The 12,131-nt window shown below is 32.8% G+C and overlaps 2 protein-coding genes across 4 annotated transcripts in view; both read right to left on the bottom strand.

Moving 5' to 3' along the window:
- Positions 1-9,581, bottom strand: part of LOC122629672 (membralin) — a 56,476-nt gene extending 46,895 nt beyond the window's left edge. For 2 of the 3 annotated variants that reach the window (XM_043813369.1, XM_043813371.1), the window contains exons 1-8: positions 9,403-9,581; positions 8,340-8,769; positions 7,998-8,233; positions 7,613-7,835; positions 7,367-7,460; positions 7,033-7,276; positions 6,856-6,946; positions 4,440-4,497 (exon numbers count right to left, since the gene is read on the bottom strand). In XM_043813369.1, the coding sequence (XP_043669304.1) occupies positions 4,440-4,497; positions 6,856-6,946; positions 7,033-7,276; positions 7,367-7,460; positions 7,613-7,835; positions 7,998-8,233; positions 8,340-8,606 (1,213 nt within the window). In that variant the 5' untranslated portion in view covers positions 8,607-8,769; positions 9,403-9,581. The remainder of the gene's footprint in view (positions 1-4,439; positions 4,498-6,855; positions 6,947-7,032; positions 7,277-7,366; positions 7,461-7,612; positions 7,836-7,997; positions 8,234-8,339; positions 8,770-9,402) is intronic. The other variant, XM_043813370.1, reaches the window with a different exon arrangement.
- Positions 1,359-3,956, bottom strand: LOC122629674 (cytochrome P450 9e2-like). The gene has a single exon (XM_043813372.1). It carries the CDS (start codon positions 3,862-3,864, stop codon positions 2,326-2,328), a length of 1,539 nt encoding a protein of 512 aa, XP_043669307.1. The 5' UTR covers positions 3,865-3,956; the 3' UTR covers positions 1,359-2,325.
- Positions 9,582-12,131: the final 2,550 nt, after the last annotated feature.

Raw genomic sequence — 12,131 nt, forward strand, 5'->3', positions numbered from 1 at the left:
TCTCTCTCTCTCTCTCTCTCTCTCTCTCTCTCTCTCTCTCTCTTTCTCTATTACATATATCTATATACGATTTAATTTGACTAATCTGTCCTTAGACTCATTTGATGCAGCCCTCTATGTCACCCTTTGCTAGACTAACCTTTTCATTTGTACGTAAGTACTATAACCTAGATCTACTCTAATCTGTTTATCGTAAGTACTTAGTACCTTAGTCTCCTGATTCCCCTTTTGTCATTTTTATTCCAGATACTTCCCCCCGTAACTAAATTAACAAGTTATATACATACCATACATACATACATACATACATACATACATACATACATGTGTGTGTGTGTGTATTTTTTCTCTTTTCCTTCTACTTTTATTTTTTTGGACTCATAGGATCGTCCTAACGAAACGGAGCATCTCTTAAAGCGCGTTAGTCAAACAAAATGACAAATTGAACATCCCTTTCAGCCGGTCTTCTGGTTCAAAGATAAAGTCAAGCGGTACGAAGGTACAAAGCGATATTCCAGGAAGTTGGCAGGAGCTTTGAAGAAGAAACTTAGTTCGGGACGTACACATGCAGAGAGAAATAGAAATAGAGATAGAGATAGAGATAGAGATAGAGATAGATAGATAGATAGATAGATAGATAGATAGATAAAATAGATAAAGACAGAGAGAAAGAGAAAGAGAGAGAAAGAGAGAGAAAGAGAGAGAGAGACCACATCTGATGCCGAAAGGAAGGAAACAACGAGGAAGATATCGACTTAGAAGATACCTTTGCTCTCATAGATGTTTGTCGACTATCCGGTGAACCTGCTCGATTTTGCCAAGGGTCAAATTTATATGTAACCAAGGACAAATGGTTCTATATCCTGCAAACAATCGAACTTTCTCTTTTCTGAATATATATATATATATATATATATATATTAGATTTATATATATTATATATATATATATAAATCTAAAAGATCAAACGGTGCGGTGTAACGTGAAAAATATGATCCTTTGCAAGATATATTTATCTTCTGTCGCTATTAGATTAGATCTTCAAAAAGCAAACATATTTTTACTGCCGACGTATCTCGATATCATTCCGTACGCACAATCTCAAAAGATATTCTTAAATTTAATTGTAAATCATTCTGAGTACTTTGTATTTATAAAAAGAAGAAGAAAACAACATTTCACATTGTTACAATGAACGTACGAAATGAGTCAAGCTTTCTCTTATCTTATCGTTTTCCAATTAACTGATAACTTTGTATCATCTTTTTTTTTTTTTTTGATTATCAAAAATTCGATAATCATTGACAAGAAAAAAGTAAACAAGAAAAAAGGAAAAAAAAACAAAGGAGCAAAAAAAATTACTATTCTCTAAACATTTTTAATTCTATTAACGTCTCAGAGATCTTACAAGGAAACAACGATCATAAGTTCACTCGGTGAGTGTGTCATTCTTAGAATGTATAAGTAAGCTCACGTCACACGTGACTCGAGTTCAATTAATGAAGAGGTTACGTCCATTGGTATCGAGTCTTGCCATTTTATCACGTTTATCTCGCAAAAACAATAATGATCTAAGGATCGAGCGACATATCGATCGTTTTAATTTGTTTCTTTAAAGAAAAAGATAATAAAAAAAAAAGAGATAAAAAGAAAGAGAGAGAAATCCTTATCTTTTTTATCTGTCGTCAGTTGAGATTGTACACGTTACAATTCGTATTAAAAGAATTATTATAGTTAATTTTACTTAATTTAATTATTAAAAATACAATATATAATTATAATAACATCGTTATCGATTATTAGGTTAAATAACAACTTGCAAAAAATTACAAGATATACCACTCAAATATGATAGAGCATGACTCGGTCGAACGATTTATGAATATGTATATCTATAGGTATAGGTATATCGTATGTATATCGTATAGGTATATGTATATATGTATTTCCTCTTCTTGATCTCTCACATAGCTTGTTAGTAATGCGCAATTCGAAAATGTCGATGCAGTTCGATACAGTGAATCGTGAATACTCGTTAGCGAATATTATCCTCATTATCAGGTATTAAGCCTACTGTTCAAGCTACAATAGTGCTTATGGCTTTACGTACGATTAAAAAAAGTCAACATTAACGTATAAAGCTATTTACCGGTTTGAGAATCGTATCGACGAGTTCGATCGATTAATTCTAACGAATATCTATTTGTCATACGGATCGCGAGTAAATATTTCTATAAACGAATAAAGAAAACAATAACAAAATCATTTTTAAATAACCGATCTTATAAATTACTACTTCTTTTTCTCTTTTTTTTCTCTTTTTCGTCAATTCTTTCTCTGTTCCAAACTGATCCAAAATCCACCTTCGATCTTTAGATTGAACGATTTTTTATCGAAGACGACTGGGTCGGGCGTTTTACTCGTACGTTTGATAATAAATTTCTTAAGAATATTTACTATAACTATTTTCGTTTCCATTAGAGCGAAACGTTCACCGATACATCTTCTAGGGCCCATGCCAAACGGTAAATAAGTATAAGGAATAATATTCTGTTTGTTTTCTTCGTTGAATCTTTCCGGATCGAATTTTTCCGGATCCGGGAAATATTTCGGATCGTGATGAAAACCGAAAGAGGGAATCCAAATTGATGTATCAGGCTCGATGATAAAATCTTTGCCATTTGGTAAAGACGAAGGAATGACTGTTTGTTTAACACAAACTCTGTCGAGAAAAATGGCAGGTGGATATTTTCTTAATGTCTCGTTCATGATCATTTCCATGTACTCCATCTTGGAAAGTTCCTCGTAAGTGATTTCACCGTTGGTCCGAAGCAATACTTCGTTGATTTCCTGATACAATTTATCTTGAATTTCTGGATGCACTGCCAATTCGTGTACCATGAAGCACATCAATGTCGAGGATGTGTCGAAACCAGCCAAAAAGAAGATAAAAGCTTGAGCTACGATATCATTAATATCCAAATTACTGGATTCTTTATCTCTTGCTTGCATCAACAAATGAATCATGTCTGGTCTAATGATACCTTTCTCGTCACGTGCCTGTACAGTCTCGCGTACTACATCGTTGAAAAATTTAGCCGTCGATGGCGTTAAGAAACCAATTCCTAATAATTTCATGAAATTAGGACAAGTACGCAATAAGGTGAACTTGATCGCATTCAATAACCCATCGAATTTGCTTGATTCAACGCCCTTTCGAAAAAATATATTGTCCCTGTCCTTCATCGAATTCACTGAAATACCAAAAGCTACTGTCGCTATCACGTCGGTGGTGTATCTTGTAAAAGCATCTTTCATCTCGATTTCCTTAGCAGCCTCGGGATGATCGATGAAATAATTCACGAATTCGTCGGAACATTTGGAAACGAGGTCGAGCATAAATCTCATTTTACTCGCGGTAAAGGACGGGCTTAAAGTGTTCCTCATCTCCTTCCAACGTTCACCTCGTAACGAGAAAACATTTTTACCGAAAATCGGATCGATATTTTCGTCCACGAAAGCACGATGATCAGGAAAATGATCGAATTGTTTCACCATTATGTCCTTCAATAAATCAGGATCACGTACGATCAAAAGTGGCGTTGCAAAATCCATAGTGCCCACGTATTTCGCACCTGGCAACATCTCATATATCATCATATTTAACTCCTGGAAGGATCTTTTGCCAAAGAAAACCATCCAATTCAGTCCGAAAAGAGGATAATTCAGCATCGTTGGTACACCTTTCTTCTTCCAATATGTTAATTGGAAATATATCAAAGATATCACTTTGATCGCAATTATCGCTATCAAAGTGATTAAAAGTATATAGAAACTGAAGGATGGTGAAAAAGAGAACTCCATTTTGACGAACGTCGAATAACAACTTCTGACAGCTCTCCAACTATAAGCTACACTGGTATGAATACGAAGACAACTTCGTCAGGGATTTTTATCTTTCTCTTGATCAAGAGAAGTCGAAGAGAAGGGGAACGATAAAATAAACGAGAGAGAGAGAGAGAGAGAGAGAGAGAGAGAGAGAGAGAGAAATATCTGACGTAACGGCTAAATAATCATTACGTCAGCATACCGTTTATCTTTAATGATAGTTGCGATGCCGCAGATCGTATTCCTCGCATCCCATTTTGAGCGAGATATCCATCAATAAATACTTGTTTTCAAAATACTATTGTATCTTAGATCAAACTATATTATTAAATTTTAATGAACCAAAGAGATAGATCATCGTGAATCGGTACAATAAATATATAAATATAGTATAGCTAATCATTTAGTAAACAAAGAATAAAAACACAAAATCTATTTTATATATCAAAGACGTAAAACAACTTCGCTTTTTCTTTTCTTGTTTCCTTCCTTTTTTTTTCTACTCAATAAAGAGATGATTATGTTGAATAATATTAATAATTATTACTTACCAATAAAAACGAAGATCTGATGATGAGAATAACGAAGCAACATAGATATCGACACAGTCTGAAACAATGACAAATATTACGTTATCAGAATATTGATATAAATCGATCTCGAGATCGTACAAGGAAATAATAGAAAAAGAAAATAAATAAAACGAGACGAAAAGAAGTCGCGAATTTTTTCAAATTTCTCCCTCCCGTAAATAAGAAACTTATATCCACAATGGCCACCAACGAAATGATTTTTATCGATATATTAGAAAAAATAAAACAATCATTTTTTCTATTCTCGGAAGAGAGATCTTTACGAGCGTATAAGCTGTAACACACAGATTCCTCCTCCGGGCTTAATTCTTCCTCATATACTCGAGTTTAGTTCGAGCTCAGAGTTGTTTTCATTATGTAGGATACTATCTCGCGTTAGGATAGAAACGAAGTTAGAGAGAGAGCGAGAGAGAGAGAGAGAGAGAGAGAGAGAGAGAGAGAAAACACGTTAACCTTTACCATACAACAGAGTCTGGATCGGGGGTTGGATTTGCTTCCGTTAATATTTCGTAGAGGCACAGTAGTTTCAACAGTAGCAAAGCGGGTTGACGGCTCTGAGAAAGGTTTAGCATCGAGTAAATTGAAAAGCGGGACGGTCGCACTCGGTTACCGGGTTGAACGAATGATGCAATTGTATTTCGACCCGTAGAAATTGAAGTACCACCTGACACCCTACCGAAGATAATCTACTATCGAATGATACTCAATAACTGCAAACCAGGACGCATCCATCCCTTTTCTGCTTGGAAAATCGTTATCGATTCTCTTCTTCTTCGTTTCCTTTTTCTTCTTTTTCTTCTTCCTTTTTCTCTCTTTTGATAATCGTCGATAATACGCGTACGCCATATTGAAAACTAATTTCTCTTTGTTTATAACGCACTCGCGTATATATTTGTTATTAACCTATAATCTATATATAACCTATAACTACTATCTAATAACCTATACCGTTCAACAACTATATCAATTGTCACTCGCAAAATTATCGATAGAAATATACTATAAATATATTATACGTATATTCCTTTTATTATAACTAACAAATTAAAATCAAATTCGCACTTATGAAAATAATCAATTAAACGTACGATAGAGAGCAATCGTGTATACGGTTCTACCCCTAAAAGAAAGAAGGTCCTTTGTCTCCTCTTCGATCGATTATAACGATCGATAACGAACATTGCCGAACAAAGCCGAATGACAAACGTCGAAAATAAAAATGGCCGTATGACATAAAAGTAATAATTAAAGAAAATTAAAGAGATTTCGAGGAAAGTTAATGAACGGGATAAATTTAGAATAGCGGCACGAGTATCGTATGCACATGACAGTACAGATAGGTGTGATATACACAGTCAACGAGACAACAGTCCTATACACGTGACCATATACTATATAGAACCTTTGAGGGGAACGGAGCAAGGTAGTACATTCGAAAGCAGAGCACTTTTAAAGCAAACTCGAATTCACGTGTAACAGCACGAGCGTAACTAGAACTCTCCCCTCTCTCTTTCTCTCTCTCTCTCTCTCTCTCTGTCTCTCCCTTTCCCCGCTTTCTGCTACCATCAATCGAAGCACTCATAAGAGTCGATCCATACAATGAACGAAACTCGATGAAAATCTTTCGACTACGAATATACCTGAAATATATTAGATTTTTGATTCGTCACAGAAGAGGACAGGAACTATATTGTTCTTTTCTCAAATATTTTCAATTTGAAAATCAGAGAAAGAAATATATCGAAGATCATGCTACATAATTAATATTGATCCTAAACGCGTCCGGAACGATTCAATTTGATTTTATGTCGATGAGAATTCCTAACAAATACTGTAATTCCGGTCATGGGATAACACGATGTATTTCATGACAATTTGATACAAAATTACCGGCCTGGGGCCACCACAACGAATATGATGCCCCTAATAACGTTGATTTATACCACCGGTTCAACTCCAAAGGGATCGCTGTGATGAGGACAGGGGAGGGTTGAAAGTCTATGTGCGAGTTGCCTCGCCGGGTGGTTAGTTTAAATTGATTGCCATATCCTTTTACACACCCTGCTCTATCGTGTAGGTAATCTGACGGAAAGGAATAACTCTGCATCGAAAACGTATACGTGAAAGTAAATTTAACTTGAGTCTTCGTACGGTATTACCTTTCCAAACGATACATCAAGAGCTCACTTTTGATGTCAAACGTCAACGTGCCATAGCGATCCGTCTCGCGAAATGACGAAAAAAGAAAGATACGAATAAAAAAGATATGACCCCTTCTATCATTTCATAAAAGAAATTAACAAAGATTCGCGTACTTAAAGTATTAAGAAATAAGAAGGACGATATATATTAGAGAAATATAAATGATACTTACGAATACTAGCATGATAAAAAATGCAGCGAGATATGAAGTTTTTGCCATCCACATGCTAACAAAACGATAGTGTTCACCGGTTACAACGTTTCTAAAACAAATGATAATAAAACTAATAGAAATTTCTTTATTTCGTATATGTATTTCCTATTAGATACACTAGAATATTTTACTTACCTTAAGAAACCTTTATTATCTTCGTGCTCTGCTAATGTCTTAATACTTGCCATTAGCAGATCATCATAACCTAAGAATTCATCCAGTATTAATCTTGAAAATGCATCTCCAAAACATTTATCATTTACTGGATCCAATGTAACAATTTTCACTGGTATTTTTAATTTATGTCGTGCAGCAGGTGATAATCTCAAGAAGCCATACTCCAAAGAATATTCCACAATGTATCCATCCTCTGGAAGTACTAATGACGCATTAGTAATATCCACAAGTAAACATTTTATAGATATAAATATTTTTCTAAATATGCATTAATAATTACATAAATATTTACCTGTTTTTAATACTTTCTCGACATCCGCAGATTGATCTTTTAAAGGCTGGATCACTTTATCTCGATTGGATTCTTTTCCCAGCACTGCGTTATCCTGCTGTACATTTATCAGTTGTAATATATGTAACATATGTTTAATTGATATCTAAAATAAATTTTACTACTGCACGTTGTACAGATATTGACAACTTCATTCAATATAGATCTTCCGTTTAAAAAATCTATTTTAAAAATTCTTAAGTATACCTTTGACTCTACTGCATTTAATCCATTTAAATATTGATTTAATGACGGGCTTTTTGTCGCATTCGTTGTACTTAAATTCGGATATTGCGTTTCTCCAAAAGTTGTTGAACTCGTTACGTCCACACTTTTTACAGGTAAAGTAACATTTTCGTAATTATCTTCAGTGGACATATAAATGGTTCCTTGGCTCTCATCGACGGAAGATGGCTCGATATTTATAAACCTATTAGATAATTATCTATTGATAAAATAAAAAATAATCTACTATTTTATGATAATGATACAAGTTATCATAAATTTAAATTAAGATTTATAATATTTCAAATTTTATCGTAACTAACGTTATATGCATATGTTGTCTTTTCTTAATAATTATCGCACTTACCCATCTGGCGTCAATATCCCTAAATCACTAACCAAATCATCAATCTCATCTTGTCGCAACTTTTCTTCTTTCGCATAACTTTTTTCTATGCTATAATCTTCCCCTCCATTTCTAAGAATTTCTACCCTTAATATACCGTCTCGTGGCCAATCATCTCTTATGTGTTCTAAACAATTTGTTGGTGCTCGCGAAAAAACTATGTGAATATAGGTGAGTACAAAAAAAGCCAATATTGCCTAAAACAGAAAATTATATATGTATATGTATATGTACAATTCTGAACCATTTCTCTTCTATATTACATTATAATATTTATCATTATTCTTTTTATAATATACTTACTTTTAACAAAACTATGAATTCTATAAATCTTCTAACTGGTCGTGGAAATGTTCGTGCATAAGCTAATGCAGCCTTGATGAAAACCGCATGAAATAATCTATCTCGTACGTTAAGTAATGGATTCTGATTATTATTATTTCTCGCAGTATTCATATTATTATTATTTAAAACTGGTCCGATAACACCAGTAAAAGTATGATTATTATTTGCCACTACACCATTTTGATTATTAGGGATTGGAGCAGTAGCAGTGTCAGCTTGTGACATTGTGACAATAACAATTTGTTTGATCTGTACTGATAATATAATTAGATATGATAATCAGTAATCAATATTCAAAAGATTTCTATATACGTTATGTTTATATTTGCTGTTAACAAATATTTATATAAGCTGTTTGACATTTCCCACTGATTGTAACGAACTTATCCTGAAACAAAAAAAAAATAGACAAAATCTATTAATAAGAATTACAGTACAATGTAAATTATCTAATTAAAAGACCGCAATAACAATTCACATATACAAACTTCATATACAAGTATGATAACTTGTAATATAATAAATATAACAGTTTTCACTTTACTTTATAATTCAAATCGTTTGCTTTAATCAATGATTGTAACAATAATCTATCTAAATGGAATAAATTAAAACATAAAAAATGAAGGAATATAATTAAACTTAACCTGTAATGTAAGCGAAATGAACGGGAAAAACCATACAAATAAAACTATCTCGTTTTCATAATTTTAAAAACTATTTCTAATAAGCAAGATTAAATAAAGATCTAATTCTTATTGATATGAATTATATCGGATAAAATATGTGTTCAAAAGAAAATTCGAATATTATATTATGAAAGAACGTTCAGTTACGTAATTAACCGTTCGAAAAAGTTCTATTTTAGAGCATTAAGAAGCATTAAAAAAACGTTACATATTCCATATTGTTTTCTAAACATATCACAATTAAAATAAATCGATATTATACCCATAACATATGAGACTTTACTAATCTACCTATCGTTCGAACTTTCTATGAAAAATCTGGCATGCCATACCTTATTCAAAAGTGAAGTAAAAATATCGTAATCTTATTTAAATTAATGCTTCTGTTTCTATTTGCGTTACTACAGTACTAATTTGCAGTTTTCTATTACAGTTACGTTAGCGAACGCAATACAATAATCATGAAATTGTCACTTCATCATCATGTTTTGATACCCGTCAACTTACACTAACCCCATATACTAAATAGAATTAAGTATGGAAATCTGTAGTAATATTTAGTGGACAATTTCTAATCGACACAAGCGCCATCTACAGAGGTCGATAATATAGGAAGCCTCGGTATTGTCGATAAAAGCAGTTTAAAATATCCATCTTTTCAATGATAATATGTAATAATATATAAGAATAAAAGCATTATAAACTGTAATAATATATAAGAATAAAAGCATTATAAGCATTAAAAAATTTTTAATACAAATTAAAAAATTCAATAGATTTCATAGCACAAAATACCTGTTAAATAGAAAACAGAATTAAATTAATATTTAAATAGATCAGATAGAATATAAATGTGGACGCATGTTCATTGCTTCTTTACATAAACAAAAATGAACTTTTATTGATTTTGATCTTTATAGAAACAGTTTTCTTTCCAATTTCGACGAGCGAAGATCGAAGCACTCTCTCTCCAAACGGCTAACTTTAAATAAATTATATATTCGATTACTTTAAAATTATTTAAACAATTTAAAACATACGCGCTATATAACAAACTAATATTTAAATAATGGTACATATATTTAAACATTTCATAGCTGGAAACACTCGAAAAAGTTAAAATAAATTAAATTTAAAAGTTCAGTTAAAGCATAACAAGTTTTCTTCCGCGCTATTTGACAACATGTAAAGTCAATAAAATAAAATCTTTTATCGATTTTGATAAATAATGGAACACTCTACCATTGTACACCAACGAGTGAACAACAAAGGTACAACAGAATGTTTTTCAGAAATGTTTTTCAAGAAAAACAAGTATAATCACATATCACATATTTGTTTAATATTCTATATAATTTCTTTTTTCTTAGAAATAAATTGCGAAGTGGTGATATTTGGCTTCGCCAAACGACAACAAAATCGAACCGACAATGACAATCATTGGTACAGTTCTACTTTCAATTTCGACGAGTACATATCGCAATTCCCATAACATTCCTTTTCCGCAAATAGTAACGAAGAGTAAATATAAGTACATCGCTAATTCTTTCAATGTTCTATGCGAAATATTTTGTTTTAGAACGACAAGGAGAAGTGCGTTACTATCCACACCCGTGACAACAACAAAGTTATATATTTGACTGACCGACAGTTACTGGTTCAGTTCTACTTTGAATTTCGATATGGACGCGTCACAACCCCGTAGCACGCGTTTTCCGTAAGTAGTAACAAAGAAGTCATGTAAATACATCACTAATTCTTTCGATATTCTATGCGATTTATTTCGTTTCAGAACAAAATGGAGAAGTGGGGATGCTTTCCCCACCAGTGAGGACAGCAAAGTTATATATTTGCCAGACTGCCAGCCCTTGGTTGCAGATCTACTTTCAATTTCGACATGCATGCGTTTTCCGCAAATAGTAACGAAGAGGTCATGTAAATATATCACTAATTCTTTCGATATTCTATGCGATTTATTTCGTTTCAGAACAAAATGGAGAAGTGGGGATGCCTTCCCCACCAGTGAGGACAGCAAAGTTATATATTTGTCAAAGTGACAACCCCTGGGTCAGATCTACTTTCAATTTCGACGATGAGGCCTCGCAGCCCCGCAGTACGCGTTTTCCGCAGGTAGTAAGGAAGAGTTAATGTAAGTAATTTTTAAATAGAATCACCGTTAGCCCGTGGGTCTCCAGATGCAGCAACCTCCACGCGGTGGGACTTGGGTCGGTAGTACTTGCAATATATCAAAATCTATGTCTAAATTATATGTAAAATTTATAACTAAATTATATATATAACGCAAGTATTCCCGAGCGAATGGCTGCATATTTCAATGTTTTTCGAAAATATCTCTTCTCTCTAGTTTCTATTAGACGTTAAATTAATTACATTTTAAATTGTATAGTCATAATTCAATATATCGAAATTCTAAATTACTTTTATAAGAGAAAGCACAGAAAACTCTTCTGTTGCACTTATCTTCTCTGTCATTCCTATTTATCCTTATTTATTTTATTACTTATATACTTTTATTAGATATATACTTCTGTTAATTTTATTCTTTTGATAATTATATTAATTATATACTTTTATATATTATATTGATTACTTAATCTTTGAATTATCGAAAAATAGTCTGGAGAAGTCTGTAGCCGACGGTGTGAACCGTGGAGCAATTTGTAAGCGGGATTTTACACATCTCCAGTTTGCCATTCGTGCAAGTATTAACAAACAGTTAATTCAAATATATTTCTGTATCACTCATGTTTACAATATTATATACAATTTATTTGATTTTAGACTAAAATTGCGAAGTGGGGATACTCAGCTTCGAAGGACGACAACAAAGTCGGTCCTTTGATATAATTTACAGTTACTGGTTCAGTTGTGCTTCAGTCTTCGAAAAGAGAACTTAGAAATTCCCGCAGAGGCCATTCATGCAAGTATTAACGAACAGGTAATTCAAATATATAACATTTTATTTGATTTTAGATTTAATTGTAAAGTGGGGATACTATCCCACCAGGGACGACAACAAAGTCGGTCCTTTGACCGACTT

The sequence above is a fragment of the Vespula pensylvanica genome, chromosome 5, assembly GCF_014466175.1.
Source record: "Vespula pensylvanica isolate Volc-1 chromosome 5, ASM1446617v1, whole genome shotgun sequence".
Taxonomy (NCBI): Eukaryota; Metazoa; Arthropoda; class Insecta; order Hymenoptera; family Vespidae; genus Vespula; species Vespula pensylvanica.

What these genes read in the sequence shown, in the direction of transcription:
- LOC122629674 (XM_043813372.1), bottom strand. Translation starts at nt 3,864, where the DNA reads ATGGAGTTCTCTTTTTCACCATCCTTCAGTTTCTATATACTTTTAATC.